The sequence below is a fragment of the Equus caballus genome, chromosome 8, assembly GCF_041296265.1.
Source record: "Equus caballus isolate H_3958 breed thoroughbred chromosome 8, TB-T2T, whole genome shotgun sequence".
NCBI lineage: Eukaryota > Metazoa > Chordata > Mammalia > Perissodactyla > Equidae > Equus > Equus caballus.
Genome location: NC_091691.1, coordinates 76724649 through 76742827, shown reverse-complemented (window position 1 = coordinate 76742827; position 18179 = coordinate 76724649). Strand labels below are relative to the sequence as shown.

At 37.9% G+C, this 18179-nt stretch overlaps 1 protein-coding gene across 1 annotated transcript in view; it reads left to right on the top strand.

Moving 5' to 3' along the window:
• Window positions 1-17358, top strand: part of ACAA2 (acetyl-CoA acyltransferase 2) — a 30662-nt gene extending 13304 nt beyond the window's left edge. The window contains exons 3-10 of the mRNA NM_001309272.1: window positions 3707-3835; window positions 5446-5562; window positions 6895-7042; window positions 8990-9165; window positions 9700-9829; window positions 13486-13556; window positions 15535-15689; window positions 16942-17358. Of these exons, the coding sequence (NP_001296201.1) occupies window positions 3707-3835; window positions 5446-5562; window positions 6895-7042; window positions 8990-9165; window positions 9700-9829; window positions 13486-13556; window positions 15535-15689; window positions 16942-17026 (1011 nt within the window). The 3' untranslated portion in view covers window positions 17027-17358. The remainder of the gene's footprint in view (window positions 1-3706; window positions 3836-5445; window positions 5563-6894; window positions 7043-8989; window positions 9166-9699; window positions 9830-13485; window positions 13557-15534; window positions 15690-16941) is intronic.
• Window positions 17359-18179: the final 821 nt, after the last annotated feature.

Genomic DNA, 18179 nt, shown 5'->3' with positions numbered 1-18179 from the left:
ACTAGCCCAGGGCCTTCCTCCCCAAGGAAGGAAGAGCACCAAAGAAGCAGGGTGTACAGAGTGGTTATATACCATCTTGGAACAAAGAGCATACATCATATGTGACAGGAATGTCCCTTTTACAATAGTCACGAGATTGCTTTGCTGGCACAACAGGTTGGTGTTCAGCAGGTCAGTGGTCACAAGGTGAGCACAGCAGGTCACTAATTAATCTTTAGTTCCCAGGAAGAGATGCATATCCTTAAAGAAATGCTGATATGGGGGGAAGCCACATCCCTGTCTTTAAGGGCGTCATTCTTGTCTTTGAGACATAGTAAATGTTTAAAGCAGATGTACAGTGCATGCTCAACAGGCCACATCAGGCCCTTCTGGAAAAACAAGGTCAGACAGAATTAGTTTTAACCCAAATGGCTTCCTCATATACTCTATTATATCCTATTGCTTGTCATTTATTTATCAGCTAAAACAATAAGGCAGAGTGTTGCCTTGTTCATCCTCAGCTGGAAAAGTGCTTATCATGCAACTAAAATTTTTCTCCACTTTGCACATGTCTGGGAATGACCACAAAAGTATTGATTTTGGGTTACAAATAAATTTTAGCGAGTAGGTGAATTTGCAAGTACGTATCCATGAATAATAAGGATCAATTGTATTTTGAACATACATATTTATGTCCTGCATGTTTTGAAAGGTGTTATAGTTCTTGGTGTTCAGAGTACTAATGTATTCTGTTCTAAGAAATTCTAATTTACGAAAATAGCTCTGTAATAAGGAATAATTAGAAGCTTTTTAAAAGATAAGTTCAAAGTGAGATTTATGGTATGTTAAAGAGCCAGAAGAAACCCTAGAGATTTTACAGAACTCCAGCCCTCTCTTAACACATTAGGAAGCCTCCAGAGAAGTTTCAAAGACTCACGCAATTTAACTTTAGGTCGTCTGTGATGGTCCTGGGCTAGAATGCAGATCTCCTGACTTCTAGTTAGTGATCATTGTCTTCCTAGACTAAGTTCTTCCCACAAATCTTAGTATCTTAGTATTAAAAGGGACTTAAAGTCATTTCATGGGAGCACTTGGAGAAGATATAACAAAAAATAAAAGGAAAAATATCAGTTACTTTCTGGAAAACAGTGGCCAAAGTAGAAGCCAGTTACATCTGGTTTATATGCATCAGGTAGGACCATATTCAAAATATATATGCAGGTAAGAATGTATTCCATTGGTAAAGATCTCCAGAAGCTACTTTTAGTCAGTCAGTCAGACTAGGATTTAACAACTCAATCAAAGATACTCCACTTCTTTTATTTACAGATGAAGCACTTGTAAAGCCGTTTGCAGATGACTCTTCCCAAATGAGGAACTTGAGAGTCAGATAAACCAGAGTTCACACTGCTAGTGAATGACAGTCTAGATTCAAATCCAGATTTCCTAACTCCTAGCCTAATATTCTTTCTGTTACCTGGGACTATTGCTTGATTTTTTTTTTCTCTTTTTCCTGTCTACCTACCTTGCTGAATGATCTTTTGAGTTCTCAGAGATCTTCACTTGATGTTCCTGAGTTGTCAGGGAGGTAATTGTATCCTTTACATGGGGTGCATTGCAGGACTTCAACTTTGAGAAATGCTGTCTCCTCACAAGCAGGAGGGGCTGTGCCTCACCAACACAGCAAGTCAGACAGCTGCCTTGCTCTGGACCAGGTCCCTGGCTCCCAACAGTGCACCCCTCTCCTTGTACTTGGGTTTGCAGCTCCGTAGTTGACATAATAGGGACTTTCCCCCACAGGAAGGGACACTGGGAAGGGCTCTGCCACCAGCTCCCCCAGAGTTGTCTGGCAGCAACGAGAGACCCAAAGGCACGAGTAATGTGTTGGTAAAAAGAATTGTCATTAAATCCTGGGGGTGAAATTGAGCCTTAAAGGGGCTTATCCTTGGTGCTCACAACCTGATAGATGGGTTCTTAGTAAGAAAACAGGAATGTAAAGTGTTTACTTAGACGTGGAAACAGCACTACAATCATCCCTCATCTTCTCATGCTGCTTCCCAATTTTCAAAACTATTTTCACATTTGTTGGCTCACTTTGTCCTCACAATAAAAATAAAAGTTAAAAATAATACTAGAAGACAGTTATACATGTATACGGTATATTTATATAATGCACAGTATATAGTGTATGTAGTAAGGAATATATGAGATCATCCTTGTCAAAGCACTTAATGCAAGGTCTGATAGGTCCACAAACATTTGATAAATGTTTCATATTGATGTGGGCTCGGGAAGCTGAGGAGTCAAAAGAAAGATTTCTTGGACCCTCAAGGTCTAGTTATCAGCTGGTTGGATATCTTTGGATAGGAGTAAGGTCAAGACGTCTTATACTTCTCTGCTCCCATCCCCTATCCTTTCCCACTCCTTTCCCCTCCCCTCCCTTCTCTTTCCTCTCTCCTTCCTTCCTTCTTTCCTCCTTTCCCCTCTCCTCCCTGCGCCTCTCACTCCTTTTCTCTCTTCTTTCCTACCCGCTCCTCTGCTCTCCATGACTATTGCTTAGTTTTATAACACCTATTTTACTAATCGGGACTTTAGAGAGTATATAAGAAAAGTGACTCCAAAACAGAAAACCCCAGCAAAAGAATATCCATAGATCAACAGTGTTTTTGATGACAATAATTTATAAAAATAAGATGATTTCATCACAGTGAACAAATGAAACATTCAATCAATGGATTAACTGGTGTTATACTGAGCTCCTCCCACTTCCATCTTCATTCAAAATCGCTAACCTATAGATGTGGTGAATTTGTTGAATTTCATTTCGAAAAATTTCAAACCTGTATGAAAGTAAAACGAATAGTGAACTATTCAGTGAACACCCTAAGACCTCTTACCTTGATGGACCAATTCTTCACATTTTATGATATTTGCTTTAGCTCTCTCTACAGTAAAAGCTGTTGTTTTTATTGGTTTTTTTAAAAGTCATTTTATCCCTTCTTACTCAAAGAGTGATCCTTGGACTAGCAACATTGGCTTCACCAGGGAAATGGTTAGAAATGCAGAATCTTGGGCAGTCCTAGACCTATTGATTGATAACCTACATTTAACAAGATGCCCCAGTGTGCATTTTCAAGTTTGGGTAGCAGGGTCTAGTCCTACCTCTTACCCTCTGACCAGTTGTTCATCTGTCTCCTCCCTAGGTCAGCAGGTCTCAGACTGGGGTGCACACTGTAATTACCTGGGTGCCTTTAAAAGTAACTACTGATGGCCATGCCCCACCTCCAGTCTTTCTGGTTTAATTGGTTTGGTGAGGGCCTGAGCATCAGTATGTTAGTAAAGCTTCCCTGGTTATTCCAGTATACAGACCAGGTTGAAACCACAGCCTCAGATACTTCCTCTGTTAGGGAACATACTACTTTGAGACAACCTATTCCATTTTTAAGCAGCTCTAATTGTTATAAATTTCTATCCTCTATTGAGGACTTAGTGTAAGGATTAGCCATACTTAGTATGTTTAAAAATCAATTGATGAAATTATAGTTTTTATTCAAATCATAAGCACATGTATTATATAAAATATGCTGTACATATATACATTGTATGGTACCTTAGAGCCGTATGGTTTATAATTTTTCATAGATTGCCAACATTTCCATATATTTTGTCCTTCTTCTTAATTCCTAGATTGATAGAGGAAATTCTTTTTCTTTTCCCTCTGTTCTAGAGTTCTTCAGATGCTATATACGTGGCAAGGCACGTTGGTTTGCGTGTGGGAATCCCAATAGCAACCCCAGCTCTCACTGTTAATAGGCTCTGTGGCTCTGGTTTCCAGTCCATTGTGAATGGATGTCAGGTATGGGCAACGCTATATTTAATTCTCTGAAAATATGTTAAAAGTTATTAGAGGAAATGTCCCACTTCAATATGACACTGAAGGGTTTCCTTTTATAATGCTTATTAGGAGAGGTCAATATTTGATTTTTTCTTGGAATATTATTCACAGGAAGGAAATAGTTTCTTAAAAGCTAATAATGAACTTTGAAGGCATTATGCTAAGTGGAATAAGCCAGTCACAAAAGGACAAATACTGTATGATTCCACTTACATGCGGTGCCTAGAGTGGTCACATTCATAGAGACAGAAAGTAGAATGGTGGTTACCAGGGCCTGGTGGAGGGGCGGGGAATGGAGAGTTATTGTTAATGGGTACAGAATTTCACAAGTTTCAGTTTGGGAAGATGAAAAGACTTCTGGAGGTGGATGGTGATTGGTTGCACAACAATGTGAATGTACTTAATGAACTGTACATTTAAAAGAGGTTAAAATGGTAAATTTTATGTTCTACATATTTTATCATAATTTTTAAAAAAGCTGATCATGACTGTCATTTTTATTGAGTGCTTCCTATATGCCAGACACTGTGCTAGATTTACGTTAAATGTCTCACTTAGTCTTTACAATCATCCTATGAGGCAAAAACTATTATTATTCCTATTTTATAGACAAGGAAACTGATTTTTAATGGCATTCAGGTTAATAAGTAATAACAGCAGAATTTGAACCAAGGTCTGCAAAAGTTTCCTGTTAGGCAGTTTGAAACACTGAATAAAGACTATAGGGTGAGGGAGAGAGTTGGAGAATTCAGGGGATAATAAGGAATGTATTTTATTACAAAGGAACTGAATGCTCATGTTGGTAGAAATACAAACTAGTATGACCTTTTTAAGGGGTAGTTGGGCAAATGCATTTGTTCCCTTGAGCACAGGGAAAAGGGATACAATAAAATCCAATTTTATTTGTCAAAGTCTTCATTTTATTACAAAATAAAAGACACAGACATATTGTAATGAATAAATTATTTTCACATTAATTTATTTCTATAACAAAACATCTTAAATGGTGATCCTGATTTTCCTAGCAGTCATTTTAAACATTGGGCTCTTAGAGGCTTTTTATTTGCTTCTTTTCTGAGAAATACAAATAGTGAAAAGAGTTGGAAGAAGGAAATGGGTCCTTTTTATGTCCTCTCGGTTAATCTAGTTCTTGTAAGTCTGTGGTCTCCTTCAGATTCATTCATTAATAGTATAAAATTTTACTTTTGCCTTTTTAAGAGATTTATTCTTTATCATCTGCTGGCAATATGTACGTTTATGCCAGACATTGATATCTCTCCTGATTTTCAAGATTTGTATTGAGTTAAGAATTACTATTCCTTGACAAAACATAGGTAGAATTTGTTACTTGCGCACAAATGATTGAAGTCTGTTGGGTATTTTTCCCCTTGTATCTAGGGAATAGGATACCATAGCATTTGCTTTACAATTACTTGAAAAGTATTTTCTTTTGAGACGTTGTAAGCTAGGATACATTACTTATTAGATTTACAATTAGTTTACTGTTTAATACATACTCTGTCACAATAAAAGGATTTTTTTGTTGTTGCTGCTCATTTGTTTTGAAATAGGAAATTTGTGTTAAAGATGCTGAAGTTGTCTTGTGTGGAGGAACCGAAAACATGAGCCAAGCTCCGTTTTGTGTCAGAAACGTGCGTTTTGGAACCCGGTTTGGATCAGATCTCAAGGTTGGAACCATTAAAATTTTTTAAAATTATCTTTCATGTTATTATACTAATACTTTTAATAACACCATTTTGGGGAAAAGAAAACTAATTTGAAACCAATTTTGTTAATGGGGATTGGCAGGATAGAAATGATTGGAAATTTGTAAACTATTTCAAAACTCTGCTTTGGTTGTTAGTTTTGACATTTTAACCTACATAAAATTAGACCTGATCTCAGCACACCTCTGGTAGTGGAATTAACATCTTGGGAGACAGAGGAAAGGAAGAAGCAGATTAGAAAGGCAGGCAAAGGTTGAATTCATCTCTCTACTGAATAAATGGTAAAACAAGTCATTAAATCTTTCCTATGATTTATGGAAGTTTTATTTCTGGAGCAATCTCCATTAAATAGATTTCTTCTCCATCACAGAAACATTTTCTTTGAATATAGATTATATTGTCCCAAATCAGTCAGACAAAAACTGATTCTTACATCTTTGAGGCCTCCAACATGAGGTGCTAGTACTGAGAAAGAATGATGGTATGCTGTCCTTCCCTTGTGAAAGGGCAAATGACATTTTATATTTTTAGTGTTTCCCAGTAGTAATGATTGATTTACACTGTTCACCCAGTTTCTCTCCTGGCCTTTTTGAAAATTGAAAGGAGTAAGACTTAGAAAATATGAGATAGTCATTTAGACACCAAATATATTTGAAAAAACCTTTGGAAAGACATGTCCGTGATGAGGCAGTCTAGAAGAAACAGATGGGACAGTCTACAAGAAACGAGTCAGAGAAACAGTCTTTTATCAGAGACTGACTGATGTGATAATAAGTAACAACTTTTTCTGTTGCTCAAGGAGGCTGTCCCAGGTTCTTTTCAACCTCTTAGTAACTGACAGAACCAGCTGTTCCTATCACTGAAGGCATGGGATGAAAAAAGAATAGCGATAAACCCTTTCCTACAGAGCTCACAACTGGTTTACCACAGTGGCTACAGGGAAACACTGCACAAGGACTCAGTGTAGGTTTCTCACAAGATGGAATCTTGAGGGTTTAATTTTGATTGTAGGACAACTTCCTGCATTCTCACCCTGCACATTTACCACATGGGCTCTCTTTAGAGCCCCACATTTAGAGAGAGAGGAGAATGTTATGTTTTATTATGGCATTGAATGCTTTTGAAAAATGTCCCAGAACCGATTATGAATAGTAATAATAGTAAATGCTTATCAGAAAATGTAATTGTACTTCTCTATATTAGGGCTATTAATTATTTAAATTTAAAGAAATTATAGCATATTACTTTCAAAAGATATGTTTTAACAAATCACTTTATTAATATCTTTAATAGCTGGAAGATACTTTGTGGACATCATTAACAGATACGCATGTCCAACTCACCATGGCGATTACTGCAGAGAACCTTGCTGTGAAACATAAAATAAGCAGAGAAGACTGTGACAAATACGCCCTCCAGTCACAGCAGAGGTGGAAAGCTGGTCAGTGAAACTGGATGTTATAAATATCTACAGAGAAGAAAACTATAGGAAAGATTTTTATCATTTCAGATTGTAATAATCATATAATATTAGTTTAAAATTGTACCTTTTGAAAATCACATTTTTTCATCATTCCTTTGTTTTTAGATGATCAGATAGTCTATTAATGACTGCAAAATTAACTGGGAATTTCTCTTTTGAAATACGTTGATACAGCTTAAAAAGTGGTATTGTTAATTGGCACTATCTGGACACTCGAATTTTGTCCAGAACTTGTCCTGGTGTCAGTAGAATACTCTCGAGGGTTATGATACACTCCATCAGAGATGACGCCTCACTGGGGCAACTGGGATAGAGAGGATGTCCTCCCCTGTGAAGCATATCATAATCAAAAGGAGGGGATGACATATTTGGAAAAGACCCATTGGGTATCCTTTTATGCCGTCCCCCTCCCATTCCTAATTGAGCATCACTGCACCTGACTCAGAGACTTAGCATGAGTCCAAGGCCCTAGTTCTGGTGCCCTTATGTAACGTTGCACACTGCTGTTGAACCAGTCCAAAGTGAGCAACATGACTCCCCTTCTTTTATCAATACGGTGAGTTCAAGAAATTTGATAGTCCTCTGGAAAAGATTTTTAACATTAAACTAATATAAACAAGTGGAAACTCCGATTTAGAGGTAAATACTTAGAATAGTGAGGATAAAGTCCACCGTAGCATTTAGGAGGGATGCATGGAACAGAGCTGATGCCGTCCAACTCATCCTCTGTGTTTGTCCATTAAACATTTACAGTGGAAGAGTATTGCTCTAGAGGTCAGGAGTTATCAGTTCTATTTCTAGTTTTGCCACATACAAGTTATTTGACCTCAGTCAAGTTATTTATTCACTGTGCATCTGTGAAATAGAGATTAATCAAATTTATCTGTAACAATAGAGATAAAAAACATTTGCCTTCCCTATTTACGTAATAGAATCATCATCAAAACCAAATAAGGAAAATGTTTAGCCTGTTAGAAAGTGATATCAAAATTAAGGTGGTATTATTCGTGACTTATCCTATTTCTGAAGCTTTAGATAGTCCATTCCAGTCAGTGGAGGTAGAAGTAGGTAAGCTGTTTTACTTAGAACTGTGTCAGTAATAGCTCATATAGTTTCTTTCAGGTTGTCTGTCATGAAATTTCAGTCATAGATTACATGGTGACATAGACAACTTGGTAACTTTTATTTTTTTATTGTGGTAGGAACACTTAACATGAGATCTACCCTCTTAAATTTTTTTTTTTTTGAGGGAGATTAGCCCTGAGCTAACATCTGCTGCCAATCCTCCTCTTTTTGCTGAGGAATACTGGCCCTGAACTAACATACATGCCCACCTTCCTCTGCTTTATACACGGGATGCCTACGACAGCATGGCATGCCAGGCAGTGCTATATCTGCACCCGGGATCCGAACCGGCGAACCCGAGGCCGCCAAAGCGGAACATGCGAACTTAACCACTGCACCACCAGGCAGGCCCCAACCGTCTTAAATTTTTAAGCGTACAATACAGTATTGTTGACTGTAGGTACACCTTGGTAACTTTTCAGTTACTTCTTATCTCATCCAGAGAAGTTAAAAAAGGACATTAAATCCATTCAGTGCCATTAGATACGTAGCTAACAAACACTGCTAACAGTCTAGCAGTACCTTATTAAAAAAAAGGTAATAAAAAAATCGAAATTGCAATTTAAAAAAGATGCAGAGTGCACCTGCATGGATGCGTGACAGTGTAGTTAATCCTCCAATAGGCAAGGTAAGTTATATAAGTAGTAAAGGCTCTTATTACAGCAGACTGTGAGGAAAGGGTAGACCAGAAATTAAAATGAAGGGTATGTCTGATTTAGTTTCTTTTCTTGTTTCTCTTCTTTTTTCCCCATTCTTATGATAGTCTTTCTACTATTTCAGCTAATGACGCTGGCTACTTTAATAATGAGATGGCACCAATTGAGGTGAAGACAAAGAAAGGAAAACAGATAATGCAGGTAGATGAGCATGCTCGGCCCCAAACAACCCTGGAACAATTAAGTAAACTTCCTCCAGTATTCAAGAAAGAAGGGACCGTCACTGCTGGGAACGCATCGGTAGGTAGCCCTGCAGAATTTCTTGAACTCTTCCTGCTGTGTTCAATGCAAAAGCGTTATGCAGAATCTTTTAGATACTCTTCATAGTCTTAGTTATTTAGCTTAAGCTAGTAGTGTTCATATTCTATTAATTTGGATTTTCATAGTCCAAAACAAAATATTTTAGCTGGAGGCCTTATATAATACTGTCCCAATTCCTTAGTCTTTTCAGAATGTTAGAAGGAATCTGCCTGGTTTATTTCAGTTTTCATACTTTTTTGTTTCTCATGTATACAACTCATCAGATTTCTTACATCTACCCACATCTGGATATAAGCTTTTCCTCCACACTCTTTCCTAGTTTCCCTTCATGAAGTTGTATTCTGAAAAGTAATCTCTTTAACCCACCAAGAGTACCACTAGTACTGCTGGTTGCATTCCAGATTATGGCACTGCTTCCTGTGTGTTACCTTAACCTAACACTACTCCTTTAGTTTAAACCTCGAAAACTGGGTTCCTTTACCCTCTAGTTAACCTTCTGTTTTTGTTTCCAAGGGAGTGTGTGATGGCGCTGGAGCTGTTATCATAGCTAGTGAAGATGCTGTTAAAAAACATAACTTCACGCCGCTGGCAAGAATTGTGGGATACTTTGTGTCTGGATGTGATCCCTCTCTCATGGGTATTGGTAAGTTTGTAGTGAAACACGCTGGTTCTGTTATAGTTCTGGAGATAAGTCTCCTTTGGCATTCAGACTCCTGAAACAGTAGCCAGATCAAGATCACTTGTGGAGAAAAGGAGATTGGTAATTAGTCATTTAAACAACTAATCTTTATGAAAAACTGCTAGGCACAATAGGAAAACCAAGACCATGTAAGCTCCTTGTGGGCAGTAACCATGTCTTATTGTCCATTTGAGATATTTAAAATTAACACACAGAAAATAACAGAGAAGAATTACACAATATTGACAAGATAAAAGAAAACGTGAGATGGGAGAAATCATGCAGTAAAGTAGGCAGTATGGAGAATAAACACCCTACTGGGTGTTTTACACATGGTCCTTAATATATCTCATTTAATCTTCCCACAACTCCAGTAAGTGAGACTTCTTGATGAATGAGAAAATTGAGGCTTGGGGAGGTTGTCATGCAAAGTTCTAAACCAGTAAGTGTGAAGCCAGCATGTGAATCCAGATCTCTCTAATTCAAATGCTCTTTTCACTGTGTTGTCTCAGGAAGTCAAAGTAATACCACCCCTGGCTCAGCTGAGGCTTAATAGGAAAATGAAGAATTATAACAATGTATCTCAATTAGCAAAGTACTAGTAAGAGAAAATTTGGAACTCCCTACAAACATGTACAGTCTTGGCTCAAGAAATATGAATTACAAGAACAAAAAGCTTTTTGCTGGATGCTCTCCTAAGAACCACAGATGATGCTGAATTTTCATAGCTCCCATCATCATTCTCTGGGAAACAGGGAACCAAATAGGTGCTCACTTACAAAAATAAAATTGATGCCCAAAGGCTTTGATCTATCCCATCTTTACCCTTATGCCCCAAGGAAAGGCCTGCCCTAGGATATAGATTCAGATTCTTGATAGGTCCAAAGGTTTTTCTATGAGCTTAGTTAGGCCTTTTTTGGCTAACTAAATTGGTCTTTGAAGTAGGTCCCAAGACAGAAGGGGGGATCACCTGTTGCAGACCAGCCTTCTCAGAGATCCTTCGGTGTAAGCCTCCAGGTCCTGCTCAAATAGTACCACTCATGCTGACCTCGGACTAAGTTACTACCTAACGTATTTGCTGCCATGCCCTTCAGAGAAGATTTATCTGTGTACAGAATTCCTAAGAAAGAAAGATGGCATGTCCTTACCTTGTCATCTTTCATGTGCTGCCAATTATGTCAAGTAAAACAGCAAGCTATGTAAACAGCTGTTAAAAGTCAATTTTTTTCTGTTTTGTTCTTAAAAGCTTATTAGCTTTCACCCACCCACTATCAGCAAAACATAGCTTTTGTCAGAGATGGAAGGTAGCTTGAAAAATTAAACATCTGTATATTGGTATGGATGATGTTTATCATTTCAGTGTCTAGAGCAGTGGTTCCCAACCCCAAATAATCATCAGAATTCACACATCTCCTCCCCCAAGATTTTGTTTCGCTAGGTCCAGGGTGGAGTCTAGGAATATGGATTTTTTCCAGTGTCCTAGAATGTTTTGATGACCAACCAAATTTATGTGATATAGATATTTTATAGTTCTTTTTCAGTTTAATCTCATTTATTAGGTTCTGATACATTAACATAGTCAGTGAGGAAAGAAAATATAGTTTCCCTTCCTTCTATTCCAGGGCCTGGGTGTGTGCCCTTTAGTACAATGAGTGCCATTGTAGAAGGGTTGTCTTTTCCCTCAGGGCTTGAACAGAGCTATACATCGCAAATGTCCTATAGCGTCTGATGTCCCCTCCACCTAGAAAGCTCATCTATCATTGTGGTATGGGATTAAACAAGGGGACTGCATGGAGTACACCAGATGAATGGGCAGAGGAGAATAGATTATTGAATACTGGTGGGGAGTGATTTGTCAGTCCAATTTCTAAGAATAGTTGTTCCTCAGTTATGCAGTTATCCAACATACAGCAGTCCTTAGCCCTGCAGAGTAGCTGCAGACCCAGAGAAAATGGGAAAGCCGGGACTTATAGAGAACAGTGGTGGCTCTGAGAAAGGACACAGTCATGGAAAGGCAGTGCTCCCTGTAACTCCCCAGGGATGGCGATGGTGGGGTTGGCGGGTGGAGCTTTGAACCTCTTCAGCTGGAACAGCTCTAGCTTTATCTATTATTGGGCTTCATTTGTAGAAAGGATTCCAGTACTTGAAAAGAAAAAGGCTACAAACCAATTCAGAACACTTCTGATGAGAAGCTAACAGCCCAAAAAGGTGCCTGAGGTCACACAGCTATTTAGTGGTAGGAGCAGGACTAGAACTAAGGTCTCCTTTTCCCAACAAGAATACTATACCTTTCTGAGTCCCAGTAAGTAGCAGAGTGGTATGGGAACTGTCCTTTAAAAATCAAGTTGTGGTCTAGCATATTGTTACAACCGACTGTGATGAGTTAGAGTTAACATGAACACATTGAGTCATGCTGATGGTGGTTATGAGGACCGGGAAGTGTGTACCATGGTTTTATACCCTCAGCTTTTAGTTCTGTGTATCTTTGACCCCTGTAGGATACTTCATCCCCTAACCATGCTTGATAACTGATGCTCTACTATTGATTAGCCATTGCGTTTTCATGTCTCAGAGATACAAAGAGAATCTGGAATTAGATTCTGTACTGAGTCAGTAGCCAGCAAACTGGTGCTTTAAATTGAAAAGTATTTGGATGGCCCTACCAATCAGCAGACTGTTGTCCAAAGAACGTTTTAACTAGGTGACAAAATAAATTGCATTATATTTAGATTGCGTTATACTTTTCTTTTAAAGATTGATTTCCCATTTACCTTAGGTATGTTTGTGAAACTTATTACAGAATATTGGACTACTTGAATTCAACAGAACATACTGTGTATTTTTCTTTTTAGACAGTTATGGCAATTTCATTCTCTAAGAACAGATAGAGAAGTAAATAATCATACCTAGCCAGATTTTTTACCTTCTGGGGAAAAAAATCTATTTACTTAAAAATTGTGAGCAATATTAAACTGTTATTGGGGATCATCAGGAATCTAGGAGCTAAAGTTTCAGAAGTCTTATTAAGTGGATTTGCATTTCTTCAGTGGGGGTTATGTTTTATTTAAATTCTCTGCCTGCCATTGGAGTTAGAAAGGTCTCCTTGCCTCAGATATCTTTTCCCTAAAGGGCCTCATAGCTTCCTGTCTTGCTTTGCCTGTATAGAGATACTGCTGCTGTTTGTTGCCTTGTGTCCAGATGGGCCTGAAAATTCAATCTGTAGCCACATTCACTTCTATACTAGAAATGCATGTGATTTGTATCCCAGGGCAGCACTCAGTCTGCCTTCTCATTTGGTATTATATCTATAAATGAGTGCAAAATTCCGTATATGACTCCTTTGGCTCTTTGAATTCTTAAAGCCATTTATAGTAGAACTTTTCAAGTAAGTCTCTCATCTGCAGTTTGAATACATATACAGCTTTTCACCTTGGTCCCATTTTCTGTTTCTTTATTGTCACATCATTGTGACATTGATAGCAGTGATGGTATGCTATCAAGGCAGCAAGATTTGTGGCTACTAACAACTGTCACATTATTTCCTCCTTACTTGCCTGTTTAGTAAAGAAGGAGAAATTTGATACTTAAATACAAGATGAAATTGATTTTTGTTCTTATAGGTCCTGTCCCTGCTATCAATGGGGCACTGAAGAAAACAGGGCTAAGTCTTAAGGACATGGATTTGGTAGAGGTAAGTGTTCTACTTTGTTACAATATCAATAAAGCACCAACTTCTGTAGCATAAATGGCTTTAGTCGGGTCTTTTATAGCTCTTTTTGTTTTAGTACGCTAAGCCTTTTCCAAGTGATGTGCATCTAAATAAGTATCACTTTCATTATATGCCTTTGTTGGTACTTTTCCCTACCTGATTAAAATGCTTTATTTATATTTGAATAATTAAAGCAGCCTGATTTCTCCCACTAAAGTATAAATTCCTGGAGACTTCTTAGGACCTTATAAGACTCTATTATATTTTAGAGTATTAATGTGCTCGTTGAATTGAATTGAATATTATGTAAGGTAAATGAAAAGTAAGTAACTTATTGTACCCATTAAAGTGAAAAAATACAAGTAAAAGAATTGACCTAATAGAAAAACAATATCTGGTGCCAAATTTGGAAGTTTCTTGCCCTCCCTGCAAGTTAAACATCCCCCCACCCCCCAAACGTACCCTTTTACACCGTAGTTGTGGCTTGTTTGGGGACACACCTATCCTAATTTTTGGCATTGGACACTTAAATTTATTGGTAGAGTGATTTTGTTTTTTAATATTGGTTTAGAACAAAGGCATCTTAAGTATTTAGATATCTTAAGTAAAAGAGTGGGTGGAGAAGAAAATACTTGAAGATGGACTATATACATTCTGCATTTGGGGAGTATTTGAAAATTTTAGGTAATTAAGCATATGCTGCTTGATATTGGGAAATAACTAATATAACAAAGAAAATCTCTCTATTTAATTGATAAAGAAGGGACCTTTTCACTCTAGGCACATACATGATTTCTTCTGTGGTTATCTCTCACCCAGGAAACCATGGTGTCAGACAAATGGTTTATCCTTGAATCTCTTCTTCCATTCTTAGGCAATCAACAGTTCAGAGCCTTAGGAGGGCTACTTAATTACCATATTTGTATTAGCAAATAGGACCACTAAATTTCTGACTTTAGATTTCACACTTTAAACTCCGTTGAAATATATCAGCTCTACAGAGCTGTTTATAATCATTTACAGATGTATAAATACACAAGGACATAGCTCTCAACACCCTGATGTGATTGTCTTTGGGGTGTTTGATGATCATGCGGTGGTTTTTCCTAGGTTCAGAAGCCTCATTTCACAACATATTCTAGGTCTCTTAGTACCTCCTTGAGCATGACTATATAAAGTAGAAAAATAATGTCGGATCTAAGGACAAATAAGGCAGCATCTTGGGAGAGCACAAACATAGTAGCACAAGACTGCATTTTGATCCCAACTCTGTAAAAGTTACCCTTCTTAAAATCTGTTTCTTTTCTATAAAATTCCCCAGCTAAGATCCTATGAAAATATAGCGCTATAAACTTGAGGGAAGGTAATTCTCATAGCCAGCCTTGTCAAGTATAATACAACAATCTGATACTTTTCACTTCTGCCACATTTCTTCATTGTCTATCAGTCTCTTCTTGGAAGTATGGCTGGTAGCACTGGGTAATAATAATAATAATAGCAACCATTTCTTGAGTACTTGCCATGTGTCAGGTAATACACAAGACACTTAATACCCATGATTTCATTTAACTTTGACAGCACGTTTTACTGTTAAGGAACCTTTATTGTCGAGAGAGTTTAAAGAACATGCATACAGCTAAGATCTGAACTGTCCATCTAGCTCCAGAACCTATGGGTTTTCTACAGTATCCCACTGCCTCTAGTAGGTATCCATTTATAATATTACTGAGGATTTCTTTTCTCTGAGGGCTACACTTAAAGTATTATTTAGTAAATAAACCCATTTTCAAACCTGGTATCTTTACAAAGAACGATTGAAAATAAATTAAAATAACCTTTCAAGGTAATTTAAATAGGAAAAAAAACAGCAAAATTAGCTATCAATAGAACTAGACAATTCTCAGTTAAAAATCGTTTTGTGAATAAGGATTTTTTAATTAGTGTTTCGATTGTTTTTAAGGTGAATGAAGCTTTTGCTCCCCAGTACTTGGCAGTTGAGAAGAGTTTGAATCTTGACCCAAGTAAAGCCAATGTGAATGGAGGAGCCATCGCTTTGGGTCACCCATTGGGAGGATCTGGATCAAGAATTACCGCACACCTGGTTCATGAATTAAGGTGCTTGCTAGAAATTGCTGCATTTCAGATTTGCTGTCTTTTGTAGAAATGCATGGGTTTAGGTTTCCCCAGTACAATTCAACATTCTTCATTCTTCCTCAGATCCCCCTGCACTGCTTCTCACGAGGAATAAGTTATTTGGGCACCCCTTTTCAGCTGGCCTTATAGATGACTTAGTTGACTGGTTAGCAGCTCTGCTCTTGGATTGCAAGCTCTTTCTCACATTTGCTGCATGCTCAGTGTAGCCGCTCAGCACATGTTCACCAAGGGCTAGCCTGCGTCTGGCCCATCCCTGGTGCTGGTGCACAGCAGTAAGCAAATAATGATGGCCTGGTTCTCGTGGCACTTGCACTCTAGTGCCAGTTGGAGGAGTAAGATAAAATTACTTAAGGAAACAAAAAACTGAGAGGGTTCTCATCTAGATGCTGTCATTTAAGAAACCTAAGCAAACTGGCCATGAGTCTGGGCTGTTTTTCCTTCACTGTTTCCAGGGTTGTAGGAGGAGCCTTTTGTGTGTTTGATACTTCTCAGTTTTGAGAGAAGAGCTCCTCCTTATGGTACTGTGTATTTTGGACCATTTTGCTCTGTTAGGAAAATTGCAAACAAACCAAATATGTCAGGCCAAAAAGTCATGCTCCCTGTTAGGTTAAAGTAAATGGGATTCTTATTTCACATAATGATTCATTCAGTTGAAATGCGTGATTGACATGCACAGAAATAATTCCTGGGTGGTTTTCTCAAGGTCATTCTATCAGGACTGAGGAATGAGAACAGATGGTACTACACCAAAGGAGTCTAATTTTCATGAAAGGGACATGAAATGTTTCTAAATTATCTACCCTTTCACGTGGACAAACTTCACTAATTACACTTATTCTAAGGTGCCATAAAAATATAAAACCATATAAATCAGAGGGACTGAATGTTTACTCCCCCTTCCTCAAGCTCCTGTCTATACCAGTTACCTTCTGTCCTCACTCCTTTCTTACAGCACACCTTAGCTTGTATGTTGGTTTCAGCCTCTCCTTTCTGTGTTACTGCTTTTTTTTAAAATAAAAATAGCTAGCTTTCCAAATTCTTTCTCCTATCGTGACTATATACCAATATTCAGGTTTGGGGAAAAGATTGAGACAATGAGCTGAATAAGAATGCATAATGCAAATGTGATCATTATTATTTCTATTTAATGATGTCTAATTAATTCTGTTAATTCTTTATTCAAGTAGATTTTAGCTACTGCTTTCTTTCTTAGGCGTCGAGGTGGAAAATATGCTGTTGGATCTGCTTGCATTGGAGGTGGCCAAGGTATTGCCGTCATCATTGAGAACACAGCCTGAGGAGAGCACGGAGCCCGCTGTGGCCCACTCTTACTTTACTTGGCCAGGCCACAGTAAAACAGGTGACCTTCAGAGCAGCTGCAAAACCAGCCATACTCCGCCACTGAAAGTGACTGAGTTTGATCTAGGGATGGCGGGGCAAAGATGCATTTATCATGAATAAGAGCCCATACCACAATAGGTTCTCTCGAATTTGCACCAAATATGATGTATTTCTGAACTAAAATCCAGCTATAGAACGCCTTAAAAGGAATCGTATCCTTGCCAAATAACCACCACTTATGCCTTAGATAATGATTGCAAGGAAATTGAATAAATACTGCCTTAACTTCAGCTGATCTTTTCCTGTCATTTCTTGTATTTTTTAAACATCTTTAATTGAGGTAAAATACACATAAAATTTAACATCTTCACCATTTTTAAGTGTACAATTCAGTGGCATTAAATACATTCACATTGTTGCGCAACCGTCACCACCATCCGTCTCCAGAACTCTTTTCATCTTGCAAAACTGAAAGTCTGTACCCATTAAACAACAACTCCCCCATTCTTCCCTTCTCCCAGCCCCTGATAATTACCATTCTACTTTCCGTCTCTGTGAATTTGACTACTCTAGGAACCTCATATAAGTGGAATCATACAGGATTTGTCCTTTTGTGACTTGCTTATTTCACTTTGCATAATGTCCTTAAGCATTATGGACATCCATGTTGTGGCATGTGTCAGAATTTCCTTCTTTTTTGAGGCTTAATAATATTCCATTGTATGTGTATATACCACATTTTGTCTATCCTTTCATCCATCAATGGATATTTGGGTTGCTTCCACCTCTTGGCTATGGTGAATAAGGCTGCTAAAAATGGGTGTATGCATATCTGTTCATGGCCTTGCTTTCAGCTCTTTTGGGTTCATATCCAAAAGTGGAATTGCTGGAGCATATGGTAATTTTATTTTTAATATTTCAAGGAATTGCCACACTGTTTTCCATAGCAGCTGCACCATTTTACACTCCCACCAACAGTGCACAAGGATTTTAATTTTTCCACATCCTTGCCAATACTTGCTGTTTTCTGTTTGTTTTTTATAGTAGCCATCCTTTTAGGTGTGGGGTGACACTTCATTGTGGTTTGAGTTGCATTTCCCTAATTGTTAG